Genomic DNA, 26,685 nt, shown 5'->3' with positions numbered 1-26,685 from the left:
ATACCCCGCATTAACGTACGCAATGTGTCCAGAACATGTATGTAAAGCGAAAATGTACTTAAAGTGAAGTGCTACCTTTTTCCCACTTATCGATGCATGTTCTGTACTACAATACGTGCATAACTGATGTAAATAACGCATGTGTAACAGTCTCTATAGTCTCCCCGCTTGCGCACAGCTTCGGTACAGGTAGGGAGCCGGTATTGCTGTTCAGGATGTGCTGACAGGCGCATGCGCGAGCTGCCGTTTGCCTATTGGGCGATATGTCCTTACTCGCGAGTATACTTACGGTGAGTGTCCTTAAACCGGGGTATGCCTGTATCATAGCCTTCGTTGGGTTTATTAAACAGGCGATGATGACATTGACAGCCTTCCTTCCGAGAGGTGCCCGCAGCCAGCATGTCCGTGCTCGGGTTTCCCTGCCAACTGCTGGCATCTTCCAGTCATGTTGGGGGTGGGTGGGAGAGAGGCTCAGTGCCTAATGATTCAATTTACTAGGAATCTGATTCCTGAACTGAGGCTGAGACACCGCAGGGAGCCTCATTACTTACTCCATGCTCTCGCTGGGCTGTCGTGAGGTCTAATGGCACACGCAACACACGTGTTCTGTACACACAAGCATGTTTATTACATATGTTCAGGGCTCGCCCGTGGCGAGTTGATATTGGCAGCTGGTGAGTGGGGCGGGTGGCAGCAGGAGAAGAGGATTGAGGACCATGTGAGCGGAGCAGCCGGCACAGGAAAACGGCATGGGTAGGAGCGCGCCCCAGCGGTCCGACCCAGAAGTCCTTTAGTGGCTTCCGGTGTCTGCCGCTGCTACAGCGCAGCTCCTCCCTGAACGTTCTCCTGTGCCGGCTGCTCCGCTCACATGGTCCTTAGTCCTCTTCTCCTGCTGCCCGCTGTCTTCCTCCTCTGCCACCCTGCTCTGCTACCATGGACGTCCGTCCTCCTCGTCTGCCGCAGTCTTCCTCCTACGCTGCCCTGCTCCTCCAAAGGTTAGGGAGAGAAGGAGGGGGGTGAGAAGAGAAGTACATTGTGTATATATAATGTACAGTATAGATGCATATATCTCTTATTTATTAGGGCAAATTGTATACATTTCGAAGTATTTGTCAGTGGCAGTAATGTGCTGAAATAGACCCATTATTCTGCGCCATTATGTGTAATACCCTAGATCAGGAGAGCACAGACTTTTGTTGCTATGCCTCCCTGCCTTGCCTCCCCCGTTGCTCCCTCCCCCCCGCCCCCTGCCCCCCCTTACCTTGATGCACCGTCACGACTTCACGTGGCCCACGGCGTCATTTGACACGTGTGACGTCACATGACCCCATGGAGATGAGTCCTGAAGCCGGCAGAATCAAGGAAAGTTGAGCGTTGCAGAGGCCTCACGAGATCACCCCCCGGAATTTAACTTAAATGCCTTGGGGAACAGCGCAGGGCCTCTGCAACTGCCGCGCCCCACCAGAAAAAAAATCTTATGCCCTAAATGATAGCTGTTTGCTACATTGTGTGTAATGCAGTGAAACGGGTAGGTTTCCATGTAATGCAACAAATAAGGACGTCAGACTGTTTTTGCTTCGGGGAATGACCCCCCTTCCACACCGCACTGCTGGACTCTAGTTACATGGTGTAGATCAGGAGTGGGAAACTCCAGTCCTCAAGGGCCACCTAGAGGTTATGTATTAGGAATATCCCTGCTTCAGCACCGGTGATTCAATCAGTGGCTCAGTCTTTGACTTCATGACCTGTGCTGAAGCAGGGATATCCTGAAACCCTGACCTGTTCGGTGGCCCTTGAGGACTGGAGTTACCCACCCCTGGTGTAGACACGCCAGCTTCCTTGCCTTTGCCACTATACTGTACGCATAGTTTTATTGCTATATTATATTTTAAATAACACACGTAATGTGCACGCAAAGTAAAATCGAACAATATGGTGATAAGAGCACCAGGTGTAACCTAAAACTTTGGGAGAAGATAAGCTGTGACATTGAAAATCTCAATTCTACTGTATGTGCTAAGAGTTCTAATATTTGAATACTATTGTACTAAATTATTATTCTTATTATTGGCCAAACATTTTAATTGCTTCCTTGTAAAAAGGAGGCACAATGGGGCTCTTGTTCGAAGCGTCACAAATGACATTTTTGGTGTACAATTGACACATGGAAATCACAAACTAATTTTGTGTCTGCCTGTACTGTAATTACTGTATCTCCCCCCCCTCACACCTTGAGGTGCACCTTAAGTATTGAACCTGTTTTTGTATGGACAAAGGGGATGTGTATGATGCACACACATGAATTGTATGTGCTAAGAAAAATTGTATGTGTGCTCCAAAACAATAGTTGAACCTGAGTCAAAATTCTCGTCATGTTGAACCTGGCATAAACCCTAAAAAGTCTGGTTATAGTGTTGGCGCACAATTAAGTTGCTATGTAGCAACCAAAAATTGTATGTGATGCAGCACAAATGTTTTGATTATATTGGTTAATAAAATGTACTATTTTCACAGTAGAACTAATATTACACAAGTAATTTGTACTTACTAATAGTAATGATGAATGAAAAAATATACGTTCTGTATTTATGTAAATGGCATCGATTTTTAGGTTTCCAACATGTGTCAAACTTCCTTTTAAACAACGAGCTGTGCATCATATGTACAAAGTCGCGTAACAACCGTCAGACGCACGGCCGCGGTTATAAAGGTTTGCACTACTTTTTTCAAATCTAATTTTGACGCACACACTTTTGCCAATATGATCTAAGCCAGGGGTCGCCACGGTTTTCAGGATATCCCTGCTTCAGCACAGGTGGTGCAGTCTTCAACTGAGCCACTGATTGGGCCACCTGTGCTGAAGCAGGGATATCCTGAAAACCTGACCTGTTGGTAGCTCTCGATGACTGGAGTTGGCCCACCCCGATCTAAGCATTAAAGCGCCAGGAAATGCAACAAATATGATTTATGCAGTGGGTGAGGGGAAAAGGTTTCAGGTGTTTGAGCGTTGCAGAAACTAAGGCCGCGCTTATAGTGACAGCAACGCGACGTCGCTTCAAAACAAATATATTGAAGTCGCCGCGTGCGCTTATAGTAGGCGCGATGGATTGCTCGCGATCGCTGGAAGTCACTTCAATTTGATTTTTCCAGCGACGGTGGCGTAAGCGTCTTCGTCGCTGTCACTATAAGCGCAGCCTAAGGGGGCTGAAAGGAGATCGGTTTGAACAGAGACATAACAAAGGCTTAGAGAGAGATGTAAGGAAGGGCAGCTGCCGGAAGTTCGGCTTATCCAGATTTAGCTGTGTTAAAGCAAATGTCGAAAGGGCGTGTTGGAACAACATAGTGGCGTAAGGCAGGGGTTCTCGACTCGATTCCTCTAGTGCCCCCCCACCCCCTCCAACAGGTCAGGTTTTCTGGGTTTCCCTGCATCAGCACAGGTGGCTGTCAAAGACTGATTGAAACACCTGTGCTGAAGCTGGGGTATCCTTAACTTGATCAGTTGGGGGTCTTGAGGACTGGCGTTGAAAACCCCTGGCGTATAAATGATAACATGTAGTGACAGAGCGGAGTATGCAAAATGCGTGAGACAGTGTATAAGCAGTGCTGTGAGAGAGGTATGCAACGTGTGTGAGACACTGTATAAGCAGTGCTGTGAGAGAGGTATGCACCGTGTGTGAGACACTGTATAAGCAGTGCTGTGAGAGAGGTATGCACCGTGTGTGAGACACTGTATAAGCAGTGCTGTGAGAGAGGTATGCACCGTGCGTGAGACACTGTATAAGCAGTGCTGTGAGAGAGGTATGCAAAGTGCGTGAGACACTGTATAAGCAGTGCTGTGAGAGAGGTATGCACCGTGCGTGAGACACTGTATAAGCAGTGCTGTGAGAGAGGTATGCAAAGTGCGTGAGACACTGTATAAGCAGTGCTGTGAGAGAGGTATGCACCGTGTGTGAGACACTGTATAAGCAGTGCTGTGAGAGAGGTATGCAAAGTGCGTGAGACACTGTATAAGCAGTGCTGTGAGAGAGGTATGCACCGTGTGTGAGACACTGTATAAGCAGTGCTGTGAGAGAGGTATGCAAAGTGCGTGAGACACTGTATAAGCAGTGCTGTGAGAGAGGTATGCAAAGTGCGTGAGACACTGTATAAGCAGTGCTGTGAGAGAGGTATGCAAAGTGCGTGAGACACTGTATAAGCAGTGCTGTGAGAGGTATGCAAAGTGCATGAGACAGTGTATAAGCAGTGCTGTGAGAGAGGTATGCACCGTGTGTGAGACACTGTATAAGCAGTGCTGTGAAAGAGGTATGCAACGTGCGTGAGACACTGTATAAGCAGTGCTGTGAGAGAGGTATGCACCGTGTGTGAGACACTGTATAAGCAGTGCTGTGAAAGAGGTATGCAACGTGCGTGAGACACTGTATAAGCAGTGCTGTGAAAGAGGTATGCAAAGTGCGTGAGACACTGTATAAGCAGTGCTGTGAGAGAGGTATGCAAAGTGCGTGAGACACTGTATAAGCAGTGCTGTGAGAGAGGTATGCAAAGTGCGTGAGACACTGTATAAGCAGTGCTGTGAGAGGTATGCAAAGTGCATGAGACAGTGTATAAGCAGTGCTGTGAGAGTGATAAGCAAAGTGCGTGAGACACTGTATAAGCAGTGCTGTGAGAGAGGTATGCAACGTGCGTGAGACACTGTATAAGCAGTGCTGTGAGAGGTATGCAAAGTGCGTGAGACACTGTATAAGCAGTGCTGTGAGATGTATGCAAAGTGCGTGAGACACTGTATAAGCAGTGCTGTGAGAGGTATGCAAAGTGCATGAGACACTGCTTATCACTCTCACAGCACTGCTTATACAAAGTGCGTGAGACACTGTATAAGCAGTGCTGTGAGAGGTATGCAAAGTGCGTGAGACACTGTATAAGCAGTGCTGTGAGAGAGGTATGCAATGTGCGTGACACTGTATAAGCAGTGCTGTGAGAGAGGTATGCAACGTGCGTGAGACACTGTATAAGCAGTGCTGTGAGAGAGGTATGCAAAGTGCGTGAGACACTGTATAAGCAGTGCTGTGAGAGAGGTATGCAAAGTGCGTGAGACACTGTATAAAGAGGTATGCAAAGTGCATGAGACACTGTATGAGCAGTGCTGTGAGAGGTATGCAAAGTGCATGAGACACTGTATAAGCAGTGCTGTGAGAGAGGTAAGCAAAGTGCATGAGACACTGCAAGCAGTGCTGTGAGAGGTATGCAAAGTGCGTGAGACACTGTATAAGCAGTGCTGTGAGAGGTATGCAAAGTGCGTGAGACACTGTATAAGCAGTGCTGTGAGAGGTATGCAAAGTGCATGAGACACTGCTTATCACTCTCACAGCACTGCTTATACAAAGTGCGTGAGACACTGTATAAGCAGTGCTGTGAGAGGTATGCAAAGTGCGTGAGACACTGTATAAGCAGTGCTGTGAGAGAGGTATGCAACGTGCGTGAGACACTGTATAAGCAGTGCTGTGAGAGGTATGCAATGTCTGTGAGACACTGTATAAGCAGTGCTGTGAGAGGTATGCAAAGTGCGTGAGACACTGTATAAGCAGTGCTGTAAGAGTGATAAGCAAAGTGCGTGAGACACTGTATAAGCAGTGCTGTGAGAGAGGTATGCAAAGTGCGTGAGACACTGTATAAGCAGTGCTGTGAGAGAGGTATGCAAAGTGTGTGAGACACTATAAGCAGTGCTGTGAGAGAGGTATGCAAAGTGCGTGAGACACTGTATAAGCAGTGCTGTGAGAGAGGTATGCAATGTGTCTGAGACACTGTATAAGCAGTGCTGTGAGAGAGGTATGCAACGTGCGTGAGACACTGTATAAGCAGTGCTGTGAGAGAGGTATGCAACGTGCGTGAGACACTGTATAAGCAGTGCTGTGAGAGAGGTATGCAAAGTGCGTGAGACAGTGTATAAGCAGTGCTGTGAGAGAGGTATGCAAAGTGCGTGAGACACTGTATAAGCAGTGCTGTGAGAGAGGTATGCAAAGTGCGTGAGACACTGTATAAGCAGTGCTGTGAGAGTGATAAGCAAAGTGCGTGAGACACTGTATAAGCAGTGCTGTGAGAGAGGTATGCAAAGTGCGTGAGACAGTGTATAAGCAGTGCTGTGAGAGTGATATACAAAGTGCATGAGACACTGTACAAGCAGTGCTGTGAGAGAGGTATGCAAAGTGCATGAGACACTATAAGCAGTGCTGTGAGAGATGTATGCAAAGTGCATGAGACACTGTATAAGCAGTGCTGTGAGAGGTATGCAAAGTGCGTGACACTGTATAAGCAGTGCTGTGAGAGTGATATACAAAGTGCATGAGACACTGTATAAGCAGTGCTGTGAGAGGTATGCAATGTGCGTGAGACACTGTATAAGCAGTGCTGTGTGAGAGAGGTATGCAACGTGCGTGAGACACTATAAGCAGTGCTGTGAGAGGTATGCAAAGTGCGTGAGACACTGTATAAGCAGTGCTGTGAGAGAGGTATGCAAAGTGCGTGAGACACTATATAAGCAGTGCTGTGAGAGAGGTATGCAAAGTGCGTGAGACACTGTATAAGCAGTGCTGTGAGAGGTATGCAAAGTGCGTGAGACAGTGTATAAGCAGTGCTGTGAGAGTGATATACAAAGTGCATGAGACACTGTATAAGCAGTGCTGTGAGAGATGTATGCAAAGTGCATGAGACACTGTATAAGCAGTGCTGTGAGAGGTATGCAAAGTGCGTGACACTGTATAAGCAGTGCTGTGAGAGTGATATACAAAGTGCATGAGACACTGTATAAGCAGTGCTGTGAGAGAGGTATGCAATGTGCGTGAGACACTGTATAAGCAGTGCTGTGTGAGAGAGGTATGCAACGTGCGTGAGACACTGTATAAGCAGTGCTGTGAGAGGTATGCAAAGTGCGTGAGACACTGTATAAGCAGTGCTGTGAGAGAGGTATGCAAAGTGCGTGAGACACTGTATAAGCAGTGCTGTGAGAGAGGTATGCAAAGTGCGTGAGACACTGTATAAGCAGTGCTGTGAGAGAGGTATGCAACGTGCATGAGACACTGTATAAGCAGTGCTGTGAGAGATGTATGCAATGTGCGTGAGACACTATAAGCAGTGCTGTGAGAGAGGTATGCAAAGTGCGTGAGACACTGTATAAGCAGTGCTGTGAGAGGTATGCAAAGTGCGTGAGACACTGTATAAGCAGTGCTGTGAGAGTGATAAGCAAAGTGCGTGAGACACTGTATAAGCAGTGCTGTGAGAGGTATGCAACGTGCGTGTGACACTGTATAAGCAGTGCTGTGAGAGAGGTATGCAACGTGCGTGAGACACTGTATAAGCAGTGCTGTGAGAGAGGTATGCAACGTGCGTGAGACACTGTATAAGCAGTGCTGTGAGAGAGGTATGCAACGTGCGTGAGACACTGTATAAGCAGTGCTGTGAGAGAGGTATGCAACGTGCGTGAGACACTGTATAAGCAGTGCTGTGAGAGGTATGCAACGTGCGTGAGACACTGTATAAGCAGTGCTGTGAGAGAGGTGTGCAACGTGCGTGAGACACTGTATAAGCAGTGCTGTGAGAAAGGTATGCACCGTGCGTGAGACACTGTATAAGCAGTGCTGTGAGAGAGGTATGCAACGTGCGTGAGACACTGTATAAGCAGTGCTGTGAGAGAGGTATGCAACGTGCGTGAGACACTGTATAAGCAGTGCTGTGAGAGGTATGCAACGTGCGTGAGACACTGTATAAGCAGTGCTGTGAGAGAGGTATGCAACGTGCGTGAGACACTGTATAAGCAGTGCTGTGAGAGAGGTATGCAAAGTGCGTGAGACACTATTTAAGCAGTGCTGTGAGAGAGGTATGCAACGTGCGTGAGACACTGTATAAGCAGTGCTGTGAGAGAGGTATGCAACGTGCGTGAGACACTGTATAAGCAGTGCTGTGAGAGAGATATGCAACGTGCGTGAGACACTGTATAAGCAGTGCTGTGAGAGAGGTATGCAACGTGCGTGAAACACTGTATAAGCAGTGCTGTGAGAGAGGTATGCAACGTGCGTGAGACACTGTATAAGCAGTGCTGTGAGAGAGGTGTGCAACGTGCGTGAGACACTGTATAAGCAGTGCTGTGAGAGGTATGCAACGTGCGTGAGACACTGTATAAGCAGTGCTGTGAGAGAGGTATGCAACGTGCGTGAGACACTGTATAAGCAGTGCTGTGAGAGAGGTATGCAACGTGCGTGAAACACTGTATAAGCAGTGCTGTGAGAGAGGTATGCAACGTGCGTGAGACACTGTATAAGCAGTGCTGTGAGAGGTATGCAACGTGCGCTAGACACTGTATAAGCAGTGCTGTGAGAGAGGTATGCAACGTGCGTGAGACACTGTATAAGCAGTGCTGTGAGAGGTATGCAATGTGCGTGAGACACTGTATAAGCAGTGCTGTGAGAGAGGGATACAAAGTGCGTGAGACACTGTATAAGCAGTGCTGTGAGAGAGGTATACAAAGTGCGTGAGACACTGTATAAGCAGTGCTGTGAGAGAGGTATGCAACGTGCGTGAGACACTGTATAAGCAGTGCTGTGAGAGAGGTATGCAACGTGCGTGAGACACTGTATAAGCAGTGCTGTGAGAGAGGTATGCAACGTGCGTGAGACACTGTATAAGCAGTGCTGTGAGAGAGGTGTGCAACGTGCGTGAGACACTGTATAAGCAGTGCTGTGAGAGAGGTATGCACCGTGCGTGAGACACTGTATAAGCAGTGCTGTGAGAGAGGTATGCAACGTGCGTGAGACACTGTATAAGCAGTGCTGTGAGAGAGGTATGCACCGTGTGTGAGACACTGTATAAGCAGTGCTGTGAGAGAGGTGTGCAACGTGCGTGAGACACTGTATAAGCAGTGCTGTGAGAGGTATGCAACGTGCGTGAGACACTGTATAAGCAGTGCTGTGAGAGAGGTATGCAACGTGCGTGAGACACTGTATAAGCAGTGCTGTGAGAGAGGTATGCAAAGTGCGTGAGACACTGTATAAGCAGTGCTGTGAGAGAGGTATGCAACGTGCGTGAGACACTGTATAAGCAGTGCTGTGAGAGAGGTATGCAACGTGCGTGAGACACTGTATAAGCAGTGCTGTGAGAGGTATGCAACGTGCGTGAGACACTGTATAAGCAGTGCTGTGAGAGAGGTATGCAACGTGCGTGAAACACTGTATAAGCAGTGCTGTGAGAGAGGTATGCAACGTGCGTGAGACACTGTATAAGCAGTGCTGTGAGAGAGGTATGCACCGTGCGTGAGACACTGTATAAGCAGTGCTGTGAGAGGTATGCAACGTGCGTGAGACACTGTATAAGCAGTGCTGTGAGAGGTATGCAACGTGCGTGAGACACTGTATAAGCAGTGCTGTGAGAGAGGTATGCAACGTGCGTGAGACACTATAAGCAGTGCTGTGAGAGAGGTATGCAAAGTGCGTGAGACACTGTATAAGCAGTGCTGTGAGAGAGATATGCAACGTGCGTGAGACACTGTATAAGCAGTGCTGTGAGAGAGGTATGCAACGTGCGTGAGACACTGTATAAGCAGTGCTGTGAGAGAGGTATGCAATGTGCGTGAGACACTGTATAAGCAGTGCTGTGAGAGAGGTATGCAACGTGCGTGAGACACTGTATAAGCAGTGCTGTGAGAGAGGTATGCACCGTGCGTGAGACACTGTATAAGCAGTGCTGTGAGAGGTATGCACCGTGCGTGAGACACTGTATAAGCAGTGCTGTGAGAGAGGTATGCAACGTGCGTGAGACACTGCATAAGCAGTGCTGTGAGAGAGGTATGCAACGTGCGTGAGACACTGTATAAGCAGTGCTGTGAGAAAGGTGTGCAACGTGCGTGAGACACTGTATAAGCAGTGCTGTGAGAGGTATGCAACGTGCGTGAGACACTGTATAAGCAGTGCTGTGAGAGAGGTATGCAACGTGCGTGAGACACTGTATAAGCAGTGCTGTGAGAGAGGTATGCAACGTGCGTGAGACACTGTATAAGCAGTGCTGTGAGAGAGGTAAGCACCGTGCGTGAGACACTGTATAAGCAGTGCTGTGAGAGAGGTATGCAACGTGCGTGAGACACTGTATAAGCAGTGCTGTGAGAGAGGTATGCAACGTGCGTGAGACACTGTATAAGCAGTGCTGTGAGAGAGGTATGCAACGTGCGTGAGACACTGTATAAGCAGTGCTGTGAGAGAGGTATGCAATGTGCGTGAGACACTGTATAAGCAGTGCTGTGAGAGGTATGCACCGTGCGTGAGACACTGTATAAGCAGTGCTGTGAGAGAGGTATGCAACGTGCGTGAGACACTGCATAAGCAGTGCTGTGAGAGAGGTAAGCACCGTGCGTGAGACACTGTATAAGCAGTGCTGTGAGAGAGGTATGCAACGTGCGTGAGACACTATATAAGCAGTGCTGTGAGAGAGGTATGCAAAGTGCGTGAGACACTGTATAAGCAGTGCTGTGAGAGGTATGCAACGTGCGTGAGACACTGTATAAGCAGTGCTGTGAGAGGTATGCAACGTGCGTGAGACACTGTATAAGCAGTGCTGTGAGAGAGGTATGCAACGTGCGTGAGACACTGTATAAGCAGTGCTGTGAGAGAGGTGTGCAACGTGCGTGAGACACTATAAGCAGTGCTGTGAGAGAAGTATGCACCGTGCGTGAGACACTGTATAAGCAGTGCTGTGAGAGAGGTATGCAACGTGCGTGAGACACTGTATAAGCAGTGCTGTGAGAGGTATGCAACGTGCGCTAGACACTGTATAAGCAGTGCTGTGAGAGGTATGCAACGTGCGTGAGACACTGTATAAGCAGTGCTGTGAGAGAGGTATGCAACGTGCGTGAGACACTGTATAAGCAGTGCTGTGAGAGAGGTATGCAACGTGCGTGAGACACTGTATAAGCAGTGCTGTGAGAGAGGTATGCAACGTGCGTGAGACACTGTATAAGCAGTGCTGTGAGAGAGGTATGCACCGTGCGTGAGACACTGTATAAGCAGTGCTGTGAGAGGTATGCAACGTGCGTGAGACACTGTATAAGCAGTGCTGTGAGAGAGGTATGCAACGTGCGTGAGACACTGTATAAGCAGTGCTGTGAGAGGTATGCACCGTGCGTGAGACACTGTATAAGCAGTGCTGTGAGAGAGGTATGCAACGTGCGTGAGACACTGTATAAGCAGTGCTGTGAGAGGTATGCACCGTGCGTGAGACACTGTATAAGCAGTGCTGTGAGAGAGGTATGCACCGTGCGTGAGACACTGTATAAGCAGTGCTGTGAGAGAGGTATGCAACGTGCGTGAGACACTGTATAAGCAGTGCTGTGAGAGAGGTATGCAACGTGCGTGAGACACTGTATAAGCAGTGCTGTGAGAGGTATGCACCGTGCGTGAGACACTGTATAAGCAGTGCTGTGAGAGAGGTATGCAACGTGCGTGAGACACTGTATAAGCAGTGCTGTGAGAGAGGTATGCAACGTGCGTGAGACACTGTATAAGCAGTGCTGTGAGAGAGGTATGCAACGTGCGTGAGACACTGTATAAGCAGTGCTGTGAGAGAGGTAAGCACCGTGCGTGAGACACTGTATAAGCAGTGCTGTGAGAGAGGTATGCACCGTGTGTGAGACACTGTATAAGCAGTGCTGTGAGAGAGGTATGCAATGTGCGTGAGACACTGTATAAGCAGTGCTGTGAGAGAGGTATGCAACGTGCGTGAGACACTGTATAAGCAGTGCTGTGAGAGAGGTGTGCAACGTGCGTGAGACACTGTATAAGCAGTGCTGTGAGAGAGGTATGCAACGTGCGTGAGACACTGTATAAGCAGTGCTGTGAGAGAGGTATGCAATGTGCATGAGACACTGTATAAGCAGTGCTGTGAGAGAGGTATGCAACGTGCGTGAGTCACTGTATAAGCAGTGCTGTGAGAGAGGTATGCAACGTGCGTGAGACACTGCATAAGCAGTGCTGTGAGAGAGGTGTGCAACGTGCGTGAGACACTGTATAAGCAGTGCTGTGAGAGGTATGCAACGTGCGTGAGACACTGTATAAGCAGTGCTGTGAGAGAGGTATGCAAAGTGCGTGAGACATTGTATAAGCAGTGCTGTGAGAGAGGTATGCAACGTGCGTGAGACACTGTATAAGCAGTGCTGTGAGAGAGGTATGCAACATGCGTGAGACACTGTATAAGCAGTGCTGTGAGAGAGGTATGCAACGTGCGTGAGACACTGTATAAGCAGTGCTGTGAGAGAGGTATGCACCGTGCGTGAGACACTGTATAAGCAGTGCTGTGAGAGAGGTATGCAACGTGCGTGAGACACTGTATAAGCAGTGCTGTGAGAGAGGTATGCAAAGTGCGTGAGACACTGTATAAGCAGTGCTGTGAGAGAGGTATGCACCGTGCGTGAGACACTATAAGCAGTGCTGTGAGAGAGGTATGCACCGTGTGTGAGACACTGTATAAGCAGTGCTGTGAGAGAGGTATGCAAAGTGCGTGAGACACTGTATAAGCAGTGCTGTGAGAGAGGTATGCAACGTGCGTGAGACACTGCATAAGCAGTGCTGTGAGAGAGGTGTGCAACGTGCGTGAGACACTGTATAAGCAGTGCTGTGAGAGTGATAAGCAAAGTGCGTGAGACACTGTATAAGCAGTGCTGTGAGAGTGATAAGCAAAGTGCGTGAGACACTGTATAAGCAGTGCTGTGAGAGAGGTATGCAACGTGCGTGAGACACTGTATAAGCAGTGCTGTGAGAGAGGTATGCAACGTGCGTGAGACACTGTATAAGCAGTGCTGTGAGAGAGGTATGCAAAGTGCGTGAGACACTGTATAAGCAGTGCTGTGAGAGAGGTATGCAACGTGCGTGAGACACTGCATAAGCAGTGCTGTGAGAGAGGTATGCAACGTGCGTGAGACACTGTATAAGCAGTGCTGTGAGAGAGGTATGCAAAGTGCGTGAGACACTGTATAAGCAGTGCTGTGAGAGAGGTATGCAACGTGCGTGAGACACTGTATAAGCAGTGCTGTGAGAGAGGTATGCAACGTGCGTGAGACACTGTATAAGCAGTGCTGTGTGAGAGGTATGCAACGTGCTTGAGACACTGTATAAGCAGTGCTGTGAGAGAGGTATGCACCGTGCGTGAGACACTGTATAAGCAGTGCTGTGAGAGAGGTATGCAACGTGCGTGAGACACTGTATAAGCAGTGCTGTGAGAGAGGTATGCACCGTGCGTGAGACACTGTATAAGCAGTGCTGTGAGAGAGGTATGCACCGTGCGTGAGACACTGTATAAGCAGTGCTGTGAGAGAGGTATGCACCGTGCGTGAGACACTGTATAAGCAGTGCTGTGAGAGAGGTATGCAACGTGCGTGAGACACTGTATAAGCAGTGCTGTGAGAGAGGTATGCACCGTGCGTGAGACACTGTATAAGCAGTGCTGTGAGAGAGGTATGCACCGTGTGTGAGACACTGTATAAGCAGTGCTGTGAGAGAGGTATGCAACGTGCGTGAGACACTGTATAAGCAGTGCTGTGAGAGAGGTATGCACCGTGCGTGAGACACTGTATAAGCAGTGCTGTGAGAGAGGTATGCAAAGTGCGTGAGACACTGTATAAGCAGTGCTGTGAGAGAGGTATGCAACGTGCGTGAGACACTGTATAAGCAGTGCTGTGAGAGAGGTATGCAACGTGCGTGAGACACTGTATAAGCAGTGCTGTGTGAGAGGTATGCAACGTGCTTGAGACACTGTATAAGCAGTGCTGTGAGAGAGGTATGCACCGTGCGTGAGACACTGTATAAGCAGTGCTGTGAGAGAGGTATGCAACGTGCGTGAGACACTGTATAAGCAGTGCTGTGAGAGAGGTATGCACCGTGCGTGAGACACTGTATAAGCAGTGCTGTGAGAGAGGTATGCACCGTGCGTGAGACACTGTATAAGCAGTGCTGTGAGAGAGGTATGCACCGTGCGTGAGACACTGTATAAGCAGTGCTGTGAGAGAGGTATGCAACGTGCGTGAGACACTGTATAAGCAGTGCTGTGAGAGAGGTATGCACCGTGCGTGAGACACTGTATAAGCAGTGCTGTGAGAGAGGTATGCACCGTGTGTGAGACACTGTATAAGCAGTGCTGTGAGAGAGGTATGCAACGTGCGTGAGACACTGTATAAGCAGTGCTGTGAGAGAGGTATGCAACGTGCGTGAGACACTGTATAAGCAGTGCTGTGAGAGAGGTATGCACCGTGCGTGAGACACTGTATAAGCAGTGCTGTGAGAGAGGTATGCACCGTGCGTGAGACACTGTATAAGCAGTGCTGTGAGAGAGGTATGCACCGTGTGTGAGACACTGTATAAGCAGTGCTGTGAGAGAGGTATGCAACGTGCGTGAGACACTGTATAAGCAGTGCTGTGAGAGAGGTATGCACCGTGCGTGAGACACTGTATAAGCAGTGCTGTGAGAGAGGTATGCAACGTGCGTGAGACACTGTATAAGCAGTGCTGTGAGAGAGGTATGCACCGTGCGTGAGACACTGTATAAGCAGTGCTGTGAGAGAGGTATGCAACGTGCGTGAGACACTGTATAAGCAGTGCTGTGAGAGAGGTATGCACCGTGCGTGAGACACTGTATAAGCAGTGCTGTGAGAGAGGTATGCAACTTGCGTGAGACACTGTATAAGCAGTGCTGTGAGAGAGGTATGCAAAGTGCGTGAGACACTGTATAAGCAGTGCTGTGAGAGAGGTATGCAACGTGCGTGAGACACTGTATAAGCAGTGCTGTCAGAGAGGTATGCACCGTGCGTGAGACACTGTATAAGCAGTGCTGTGAGAGAGGTATGCAACGTGCGTGAGACACTGTATAAGCAGTGCTGTGAGAGAGGTATGCAACGTGCGTGAGACACTGTATAAGCAGTGCTGTGAGAGAGGTATGCAACGTGCGTGAGACACTGTATAAGCAGTGCTGTGAGAGAGGTATGCAAAGTGCGTGAGACACTGTATAAGCAGTGCTGTGAGAGAGGTATGCACCGTGCGTGAGACACTGTATAAGCAGTGCTGTGAGAGAGGTATGCAACGTGCGTGAGACACTGTATAAGCAGTGCTGTGAGAGAGGTATGCAACGTGCGTGAGACACTGTATAAGCAGTGCTGTGAGAGAGGTATGCACCGTGCGTGAGACACTGTATAAGCAGTGCTGTGAGAGAGGTATGCAACGTGCGTGAGACACTGTATAAGCAGTGCTGTGAGAGAGGTATGCAAAGTGCGTGAGACACTGTATAAGCAGTGCTGTGAGAGAGGTATGCAACGTGCGTGAGACACTGTATAAGCAGTGCTGTGAGAGAGGTATGCAACGCGCATGAGACACTGTATAAGCAGTGCTGTGAGAGAGGTATGCACCGTGCGTGAGACACTGTATAAGCAGTGCTGTGAGAGAGGTATGCAACGTGCGTGAGACACTGTATAAGCAGTGCTGTGAGAGGTATGCAACGTGCGTGAGACACTGTATAAGCAGTGCTGTGAGAGAGGTATGCAATGTGCGTGAGACACTGTATAAGCAGTGCTGTGAAAGACGTATGCACCGTGCGTGAGACACTGTATAAGCAGTGCTGTGAGAGAGGTATGCAACGTGCGTGAGACACTGTATAAGCCGTGCTGTGAGAGAGGTATGCAACGTGCGTGAGACACTGTATAAGCAGTGCTGTGAGAGAGATATGCAACGTGCGTGAGACACTGTATAAGCAGTGCTGTGAGAGAGGTATGCACCGTGCGTGAGACACTGTATAAGCAGTGCTGTGAGAGAGGTAAGCAAAGTGCATGAGACACTGTATAAGCAGTGCTGTGAGAGAGGTGTGCAAAGTGCGTGAGACACTGTATAAGCAGTGCTGTGAGAGAGGTAAGCACCGTGCGTGAGACACTGTATAAGCAGTGCTGTGAGAGAGGTATGCACCGTGTGTGAGACACTGTATAAGCAGTGCTGTGAGAGAGGTATGCAACGTGCGTGAGACACTGTATAAGCAGTGCTGTGAGAGAGGTATGCAAAGTGCGTGAGACACTGTATAAGCAGTGCTGTGAGAGAGGTATGCAACGTGCGTGAGACACTGTATAAGCAGTGCTGTGAGAGGTATGCAACGTGCGTGAGACACTGTATAAGCCGTGCTGTGAGAGGTATGCAATGTGCGTGAGACACTGTATAAGCAGTGCTGTGAGAGAGGTATGCACCGTGCGTGAGACACTGTATAAGCAGTGCTGTGAGAGAGGTATGCAACGTGCGTGAGACACTGTATAAGCAGTGCTGTGAGAGAGGTATGCAACGTGCGTGAGACACTGTATAAGCAGTGCTGTGAGAGAGGTATACAAAGTGCGTGAGACACTGTATAAGCAGTGCTGTGAGAAAGGTGTGCAACGTGCGTGAGACACTGTATAAGCAGTGCTGTGAGAGAGGTATGCAAAGTGCGTGAGACACTGTATAAGCAGTGCTGTGAGAGAGGTATACAAAGTGCGTGAGACACTGTATAAGCAGTGCTGTGAGAAAGGTATGCAACGTGCGTGAGACACTGTATAAGCAGTGCTGTGAGAGGTATGCAACGTGCGTGAGACACTGTATAAGCCGTGCTGTGAGAGAGGTATGCAACGTGCGTGAGACACTGTATAAGCAGTGCTGTGAGAGAGGTATGCAACGTGCGTGAGACACTGTATAAGCAGTGCTGTGAGAGGTATGCAACGTGCGTGAGACACTGTATAAGCAGTGCTGTGAGAGAGGTATGCACCGTGCGTGAGACACTGTATAAGCAGTGCTGTGAGAGAGGTATGCAACGTGCGTGAGACACTGTATAAGCAGTGCTGTGAGAGAGGTATGCACCGTGCGTGAGACACTGTACAGTATAAGCAGTGCTGTGAGAGAGGTATGCACCGTGCGTGAGACACTGTATAAGCAGTGCTGTGAGAGAGGTATGCAACGTGCGTGAGACACTGTATAAGCAGTGCTGTGAGAGAGGTATGCAACGTGCGTGAGACACTGTATAAGCCGTGCTGTGAGAGGTATGCACCGTGCGTGAGACACTGTATAAGCAGTGCTGTGAGAGAGGTATGCAACGTGCGTGAGACACTGTATAAGCAGTGCTGTGAGAGAAGTATGCAACGTGCGTGAGACACTGTATAAGCAGTGCTGTGAGAGGTATGCACCGTGCGTGAGACACTGTATAAGCAGTGCTGTGAGAGAGGTATGCAACGTGCGTGAGACACTGTATAAGCCGTGCTGTGAGAGGTGTGCAACGTGCGTGAGACACTGTATAAGCAGTGCTGTGAGAGAGGTATGCACCGTGCGTGAGACACTGTATAAGCCGTGCTGTGAGAGAGGTATGCAACGTGCGTGAGACACTGTATAAGCAGTGCTGTGAGAGAGGTATGCAACGTGCGTGAGACACTGTATAAGCAGTGCTGTGAGAGAGGTATGCAACGTGCGTGAGACACTGTATAAGCAGTGCTGTGAGAGAGGTATGCAACGTGCGTGAGACACTGTATAAGCCGTGCTGTGAGAGAGGTATGCAACGTGCGTGAGACACTGTATAAGCAGTGCTGTGAGAGAGGTATGCAACGTGCGTGAGACACTGTATAAGCAGTGCTGTGAGAGAGGTATGCACCGTGCGTGAGACACTGTATAAGCAGTGCTGTGAGAGAGGTATGCAACGTGCGTGAGACACTGTATAAGCAGTGCTGTGAGAGAGGTATGCAACGTGCGTGAGACACTGTATAAGCAGTGCTGTGAGAGGTATGCAACGTGCGTGAGACACTGTATAAGCAGTGCTGTGAGAGAGGTATGCAACGTGCGTGAGACACTGTATAAGCAGTGCTGTGAGAGAGGTATGCAACGTGCGTGAGACACTGTATAAGGAGTGCTGTGAGAGAGGTATGCAACGTGCGTGAGACACTGTATAAGCAGTGCTGTGAGAGGTATGCAACGTGCGTGAGACACTGTATAAGCAGTGCTGTGAGAGAGGTATGCAACGTGCGTGAGACACTGTATAAGCAGTGCTGTGAGAGAGGTATGCAACGTGCGTGAGACACTGTATAAGCAGTGCTGTGAGAGAAGTATGCACCGTGCGTGAGACACTGTATAAGCAGTGCTGTGAGAGAGGTATGCAACGTGCGTGAGACACTGTATAAGCAGTGCTGTGAGAGAGGTGTGCAACGTGCGTGAGACACTGTATAAGCAGTGCTGTGAGAGAGGGATGCAAAGTGCGTGAGACACTGTATAAGCAGTGCTGTGAGAGAGGTATGCAAAGTGCGTGAGACACTGTATAAGCAGTGCTGTGAGAGAGGGATGCAAAGTGCGTGAGACACTGTATAAGCAGTGCTGTGAGAGAGGTATGCAAAGTGCGTGAGACACTGTATAAGCAGTGCTGTGAGAGAGGTATGCAACGTGCGTGAGACACTGTATAAGCCGTGCTGTGAGAGAGGTATGCAACGTGCGTGAGACACTGTATAAGCAGTGCTGTGAGAGAGGGATGCAAAGTGCGTGAGACACTGTATAAGCAGTGCTGTGAGAGAGGGATGCAAAGTGCGTGAGACACTGTATAAGCAGTGCTGTGAGAGAGGTATGCAACGTGCGTGAGACACTGTATAAGCAGTGCTGTGAGAGAGGTATGCAACGTGCGTGAGACACTGTATAAGCAGTGCTGTGAGAGAGGTATGCAACGTGCGTGAGACACTGTATAAGCAGTGCTGTGAGAGAGGTGTGCAACGTGCGTGAGACACTGTATAAGCAGTGCTGTGAGAGAGGTATGCAACGTGCGTGAGACACTGTATAAGCAGTGCTGTGAGAGAGGTATGCAAAGTGCGTGAGACACTGTATAAGCAGTGCTGTGAGAGAGGGATGCAAAGTGCGTGAGACACTGTATAAGCAGTGCTGTGAGAGAGGTATGCAACGTGCGTGAGACACTGTATAAGCAGTGCTGTGAGAGAGGTATGCAACGTGCGTGAGACACTGTATAAGCAGTGCTGTGAGAGAGGTATGCAACGTGCGTGAGACACTGTATAAGCAGTGCTGTGAGAGGTATGCAACGTGCGTGAGACACTGTATAAGCAGTGCTGTGAGAGAGGTATGCAACGTGCGTGAGACACTGTATAAGCAGTGCTGTGAGAGAGGTATGCACCGTGCGTGAGACACTGTATAAGCAGTGCTGTGAGAGAGGTATGCAACGTGCGTGAGACACTGTATAAGCAGTGCTGTGAGAGAGGTATACAAAGTGCGTGAGACACTGTATAAGCAGTGCTGTGAGAGAGGTATGCACCGTGCGTGAGACACTGTATAAGCAGTGCTGTGAGAGAGATATGGGCTTTTAAGTTTGAAAGAAATAAAGTCACAATACATTTCAGAGGGTTGGGTGACCTCCGCCTGTTTAGTTGCGGAGATGCTGCAACATTCCCACATGTTTGCGGAACAGGCTTGGACTTTGTTTCTCAAAAAGGCATCCTCACTTTGTCAGCAGTGACATGTTTATGTTGTGATCTGCACCAGAGTGCGGACGTGGGCAATGACTTTTGGGAATATGCAACTCGGACACATTTGCACATTGTTCATTTTTAGTGGTTTATACATTGTGGAATCGATGAACCAATGCTTCTGTATTGGGAAGCGTAAAACTGTAGGGTGGGGGGCTCGGAGGAAATGTGAGATACTGTAGTCCTCCTCCTTTATGGAAAGGGTGGTGAATGTGTGGAAGACCCTTACAGTAGAGGTTAGAGCAGGGGTGGGCAACTCCAGTCCTCAAGAGCACCAACGTGTCCGGTTTTAAGGATATCCCTGCTTCAGCACAGATGGCTTGATTAGTGGCTCAGTTGAAGGTTGCACCACCTGTGCTGCAGCAGGGATTTCCTGACAACCTGACCTATTGGTGGCCCATGAGGACTGAAGTTACCCACCCCTGGGTTATATAGAGGCTACTAAAAAAGGGAATTTGGGATGGACAAAGGGGTAAACTTAATAAGAGGGAGCTGAGGTTATAATGGGGCTTTGAGGTTTTGTAATGGATAGAAGGATCAGACTAGGTAGAACAAGCGGTTCCTATCTGCTGGGTATTTCGGTTTCTGTATGGTAGCTCTACATGAAATGATGAGGTGCTCCCATGTGGAGTAGAGTTCACAAACTCGTGTTGCTCAACTGTTTCTCACCTTGCCCAAGCTCACTGGTTATTCGTTTGTGTTCCTGTGTGCCCAGGTTTTTGTCGCAGGTTGAGGGGACACGCTGTGCCATGGCTACCAAACCACCGCCTCTGATGAAGAAGCACAGCCAGACGGACCTAGTGAGCCGGCTGAAGACGCGCAAGATCCTGGGGGTGGGAGGCGAGGATGATGATGGAGAGGTGCACAGGTCAAAGGTGAGCAAGAGGGGACACTGACTGGTCCCCTATCTATGACCGTGATACACACGATTAAGTGGGTGTGAGCATGAGAAGAATTCATTCACACTAAGTGAGTGTGTTTGTGAAGAATTGTAAATGGGATTGATAGCGTGAGAATTACATATGGGATGGAGATTATAAATAAGTGAATTCTAAATGAGTGTTTGCATGAGAAACTTATACATTAGTGTGTGTGTGTGTGTGTGTGTGTGTGTGTGTTAGAGCTTGAAGTGTGTGAGAAGTGCGTTTGTGTGACAAGTGTCAGTGTATGGGAATGTAGAAATGTTAATGTATGAGACCTTTACATGTGTCTGTGATCTGTCTTGGTGAAAAGGAAGATTTTGGAGGTGCACGCAGGGGAAGAACGAGGTGCGTCCGGCACCTCCCAGTGTTCTGCAGAATGGTCAATTCTTTACCAATTGTTTAACTCTTTCCCAGCCTTGAGCTCTCCTTGAGCCGGGCTGCACTAAACCCGGGTGGTTTTTTTCAGCAGCTAGTGACCTTGCCTGCCCCTTCCCCCTCTCGTCACATGCAGGATGCAAGTCACTTGATAAGGACCGTGACAAAGGCTTGTTCTTCGTCTATCTTCCTGCCTTTTCAGATCAGCCTCTGGAGACCTTGTCTCCTTCACATCGTCCCCCTGGCCGCATTTGAATTGCATCTCTCGCTTTCTCATTACTCCTTCTCCTATTTGTACCCTTCCGTCTCTCCCCACCTCCCTGGCCTTCTCCTCCTTGAACATACTCCACAGGGAAGATTTTCTGCTCTGCTGCAATTCACTGTTAAGTTTCTCTCTAATCTTCTCCACGCTGCTTTCTGATTCTGGGTCTCCTAAAATGCAGTCTGCTTTAATCCCATCACGGACATTCATCTTAACCCCTGCAAGCCCAGCATACTGTGCGATGACTTCTGCATCCAAAGTGATACATTCGTGCTCCCTGAGCTTCATTGGTATTAAAATGAAAACCATGATGGGTTTAATCCCGTGGCGACCCGAAACACACATTGAGGGGAATTAGAGGACTCCAGAAAGAATGAAAATAGACCAGTTGGGATTTAGAGGCGTAAATACATTGCTGCTGATGTTTTATTGACAATAATAAAAAATAATATGTCAATTATTCCAAGGTAAACCTATGTATTTATTTATTTTGTAATACATTTTCTTTTCAGATTAGTCAAGTCCTGGGGAATGAAATAAAGTTTGCAATGAGGGAACCCCTGGGCCTGAGGTAGGTACCTGACCCTAAGAAAGTTCTCCATTGCCATCTCTTGGGGGTACTTATGGAGGCAGATGCTTTGTAATGAGGCATTGCAGGCTGCTCTGGCAATGAATGAGTTAAGTCAGGGGTTCTCAACATTAGTTCTCAAGACACCCTAACAGGTCAGGTTTTCATGATATCCCTGCTTCAGCACAAGTGGCTCAGTGTTTGAGCCACCTGTGCTGTTGGAGACTCTTCGACTGAGCCACTGATTGAGCCACCTGTGCTGAAGAAGGGATATGCTGAAAACCTGACCTGTTAGTGGGGATTGAGGATGAATTGAGCACCCCTGAGTTAAGTGATCATGCATTTGGACTTACACTTTTTTTTAGCATCAATATATGATATATGCAAGGACACCCACCCCCCCCAAAAAACACCCTTTATGATCAAGATACGTTTAATCCCTTCACTATTGAAGGGGCAAGCAACTTGTGAAGCAATGGAGGGGTTCAAATGTGGTTTTAACCACAGTAACCTGTACCAGGGGTGCTCCATTCCAATCCTCAAGCCCCCCCTCCTCCCCCAACAGGTCAGGTTTTCAGGATATTCCACTTTAAGCATAGGTAGCTTAATCAATCCCTGCTTCAGCACAGGTAGCTCAATCAGTGGCTCAATCTTTGACTGAGCTTCTGATTGAGCCACATGTGCTGAAGCAGGGATATCCTGAAAACCTGGCCTCCTTAGGGGGGCTTGAGGAGCTATCAGAAATTCTATTATTTATCACTACTTATTCTAAATCCATCAAAAGGGCCCATCTGACCGTTTTCACTTGAAAGTCCTCATTGTATTGTATTGTATTGTACAGGCAGTGCTCGGTTATCCGACACAATGCGTTACTCAAAATGGCGTTGGATAGCGAAACGTTGTAAAGCAAAACACGTTTTCCCATAGGAACACTGTTTAAATGAAAGGCTCCGTTCCTGAAGGCATTTTTAACACTAAAATACACCAAATATTTTACGCAGACAATAAGATATGCAGCACACACATAAATTATATAGTGTATATACTGTATTTTATATATATAATATAACATAATAAATAATATATTATATAGTATAATATTATATATATATATATACACTCTTACGACGCTTTGCAACGTTGTTTATGTGAATGTGTATATATATATACACACATACACAACGTTGCAAAGCGTCGTAAGAGCGTTGGATAAGCCTGAATATAGGTATGCATTGCATAGCGTTGGATAAGCCATTCGTTGTAAAGCGAAGCGTTGTAAAACGAGGACTGCCTGTATGTCTTTATTTATATAGCGCCATTAATGTACATAGCGCTTCACAGTAATAATACAATTAATTCTCATTAATTTCATGTGAAAACGGCCTGATCAGCGGTGTGACGGATGTAAAAATAAGCCCTTCGTATTGTTTCATCTAACACTTGGGTTATAACCTGTATAAAGACATTGACAAAGTGTGCACTCTTCCATCGCGCAATGATGTGGTTACTTTATAACAGTTTCATTATCCTATTCTTGCGTTTCTTTGAACATTTTTTAAAGCCGAGCACAGGGCTCACGAGCAATGATTTGGAGCGCTGTCATTTTTCATCAGCTGTTTGTTCTCCATGACTGGAAAGCATTGGGACCGATGTCACAGTGGGTAGGATGCGAGAGGAAACAATAGCAGATAGGGAATTGTGACTCCTGGTGTATCTTATCTGCCAGCTCAGCAGTGACACATAGTGGTCACTTGGAAGATTGCTGGTGTAGTTGTATTGATCCTTGAAGATTAGATCATTATAATGTATGTATGCCTTTATTTATATAGCGCCATTAATGTACATAGCGCTTCACAGTTTATCCAATAAAACACGTTGCATCCTGCAGGGTACATGATGTATGTGTAACTCTGTTACTGCTGGAGGGCGGCATTGTATTGAATAGTGTATTGCAGGGACTGGGTAACATTTCTGCGCTGTGAGGCAGGTTGGGTGTGTATCATGCTCTCTCTCTCCCCCCCAGGGTATGGCAGTTCCTCTCGGCTGTTATGTTCACAAGCATTGCAGTCATGGTAAGTTGGAGCTGAGCTGCAGTTAGAAATACACACAGCATACACGTGTTCTCTGAAACATATACAGGTACACGCTCGAACCTGTACACACACTCGTGTGTGTGTGTGTGTGTGTGTGTGTGTGTGTGTGTGTGTGTGCATACACATGCATGCACTTGCACTCTACATGGGCATTTCTGTTTTCTTCAGTAGTGCAGGGGTTAAACATACTTTGAAGTGACTGCAGTTAGTGGTGCTCCAGTCCCATAAATTGAAAGGGGACTCTGCGTTCTGGTTCTGACCTCTCGGGCCTCTCTGCGGCTCTTTCATTGCATGGATTAGGTTTTCAGAGCCTTTTTATTTTTGTTCACATTTCGGGTTGATGTTCTGTCTCTTTCTCTGCCCGTTCCACCTTCGGGTCGGTGCCGGGATTCTTGGTTTTTATTCCTCATTTCAGCCTGTTTTTCATTATCATAAGAGCAAAGTAAAATCGGCACTAATTCTCTTATCAAATAATGAATAGTGTGTAAGAAGATCTATATAAGTGAATAAAACATAAAAGGTGAAGATATGCAGCTACATTAAATGTGCAGATATTGCTTTAAAAATCACATATTCAAAAACGTGTATAGGCGCATAAAATATGTGAAAACAGTGTTTACAAATGAACAATAATATAAATGTGCGCCAATATTCTAATCCAATAAAAAGGGCGTTCTTTAAAAATGTTGTGTGATCAAAAACAAAAAGTATAAATACATTCCCTAATGATGAATTATAGGTGATTATCACAAAATTGATCACTGCTGGAGTCTTACCGTCCAGGTTAATAATGGGAGTGGAGTACAGGCACCTTCTGCTTAGAAACCTTTTTTTATTAAAGCGTTAGTCTAACAAAAAATCATGTATTTTACTGTTCACTTTTTTTTTTAAATGAAAGCTTTAATTTGTTATACCGTCACATTAGATGTATCACTAATTGCTCTCATGGATTTGTTAACGTGTGTTGGGTTTGTCCGTTCTCTTGGAGTGTCTTATTTATAGGATAGAATTGTGCAAATGTGTTATTTGTATTATTATCAGTGTTCTTATGGGAACAGCCACCTGCCCGTCTGTGGGAGACACGTAGGGCGAAAAAAACGCGGTAGGTTGTTCCTTAGAGCCATGGGGCTCAACTCCAGTCCTCAAGACCCCAACAGGTCAGGTTTTAAGGATATCTCTGCTTCAGCACAGGTGGCTCAGTTAAAAAGTGCACCACCTGTGTTGAAGTTGGGACATCCTTTAAACCTGACCTGTGGGGGGGTGTTAAGGACAGGAGTTGAGCACACTACTTTTTTTTTTGCTGCCATCGCCCTTTCAGAAAAAACGTTGTGCGCTCCCGGCCCTGAAGTCATCCATCTTGGAACGCCAAGAAGCGCGTCACCTGACTTAACTGGGACAGGTGCAGCCTGAGTAGTACACCCTCTCGGCTACAGAATTGGTCCCCTGGACATATCCACCAGTAGATCGTCGGCTGATAATGCCAGTGATTTTACTCATTCAAATGACTCCTGTTTGTGAGTGCATCTATTTTAAAACTTTTTAAGCATTGCTATTAAATTAATTTACACTACTGAGCTTGCACTTCTCTGCTCTTTATTTTGCTTTCCCCTGAAACGTCTCTCCCACGCTGTTCATTCTTAAAGATAACTTTCTTCATCTTCATTTCTAAAGAGCCTTTCTTCTTGGCAAACGATTCGTCTTTCAGAGGAAGATTGGGCTGAGAACATTTCTTCAATGTTATCTCTATCTCCTCCTGCTTCCCTCGCACCTCTGGGGTCGGCAGCCTTTGTGAATTACATATGGAGAAAGTTGGGGTAGGGAGGGTATTTGGCTTTGCATTCAGGCTGCTTTCTCTGTACCTGCTCTATGTATAAATATAGGTTGTTATATCACACTGTGTGTTTTTTTGTGCGCGACAGGATTTGTGCAGGATGGAAGCATTTTTTTTACAAAGAGAGGAACGCTGGAACAAGTTGCCTGAATCTAGAGGCCGGACAGCTTGGGAATTGTGAGGCAGTCCTTCATGCATACAGTACATGGAACAACCTCCAATATAGGAATGACAGATTCCTTGGAATAGACGCAAGGTTATCATGTCCTAAATAAGCATCAAACCTGGATGAGCCAAATGATTCTTATCTGTTGAACATTGCTACGTTTACATACATACATACATTCCATACACACAATACATACATACATACATACACTTATGTGTGCTTTTAATATTCCACTGCTGGATGAAGTCTCCCCAACGTTCGTCCATGTACTGTACTGCGGTTACATCCTCTATTCTCCATGCTGCTCCAACAAAATTTCTGATTTCATCCTCTCATCTTATGGTGGTCGTCTTGGTCTTTTAATTTCTCTTGGAATCCAGTTGAGTACTATCTTTGTCCAACGATGGTCATTTCTTGTGATATGTCCGGCCCACCACCATATTAATTTATTAACCCATGTGATGATGTCACAGACTTTTGTTTGGTTTCGAACCCATCCTTCTTTTTCCTCTCTCTTTGGGTAATACCCAGCATGCATCTCTCCATACGTCTATGCCTTGTCTGAAGCTTCTGAATAATCTTCGCATTTAGGGTCCACGTTTCACAGTCATATGTGAACGAGGGCAGAATACATTGGTCGTAAACTTTCTTCTTGAGGCACAGAGGCACGTTCCCTTGAAATATGGTCTTGTTTCTTCCAAATGCGCGCCATCCCCTTCTATTGATTTCATTCAAAAGGTTCATTTCCATTGTTATTTCCCGGCCACGGTAGACACAGTCTTCGACTTCTAGTTCTATTCCATTTTTTCAATCTTTGATGACATGACGACACATTTTGTTGAACATCACTTTCGTGTCTCTGAGATTCATACGGAGGTCCACATTCTTATTTGCGTCGGCGAGTTCTTGTAGGTCTTTTGCACTTGTGGCAAAAATAAC

At 47.3% G+C, this 26,685-nt stretch overlaps 1 protein-coding gene across 1 annotated transcript in view; it reads left to right on the top strand.

The window, feature by feature from the left end:
• The first annotated feature begins 2,687 nt into the window (after positions 1-2,687).
• The window catches only part of TP53I11 (tumor protein p53 inducible protein 11), a 31,592-nt gene continuing 7,594 nt past the window's right edge, over positions 2,688-26,685 (top strand). The window contains exons 1-4 of the mRNA XM_075567251.1: positions 2,688-2,710; positions 20,241-20,400; positions 21,598-21,656; positions 23,677-23,725. Of these exons, the coding sequence (XP_075423366.1) occupies positions 20,275-20,400; positions 21,598-21,656; positions 23,677-23,725 (234 nt within the window). The 5' untranslated portion in view covers positions 2,688-2,710; positions 20,241-20,274. The remainder of the gene's footprint in view (positions 2,711-20,240; positions 20,401-21,597; positions 21,657-23,676; positions 23,726-26,685) is intronic.

The sequence above is a fragment of the Ascaphus truei genome, chromosome 12 (assembly GCF_040206685.1).
Source record: "Ascaphus truei isolate aAscTru1 chromosome 12, aAscTru1.hap1, whole genome shotgun sequence".
Lineage (NCBI taxonomy): Eukaryota > Metazoa > Chordata > Amphibia > Anura > Ascaphidae > Ascaphus > Ascaphus truei.
The sequence above is the reverse complement of the archived record's forward strand: the minus strand, read 5'-3'. Positions and strand labels throughout refer to the sequence as shown.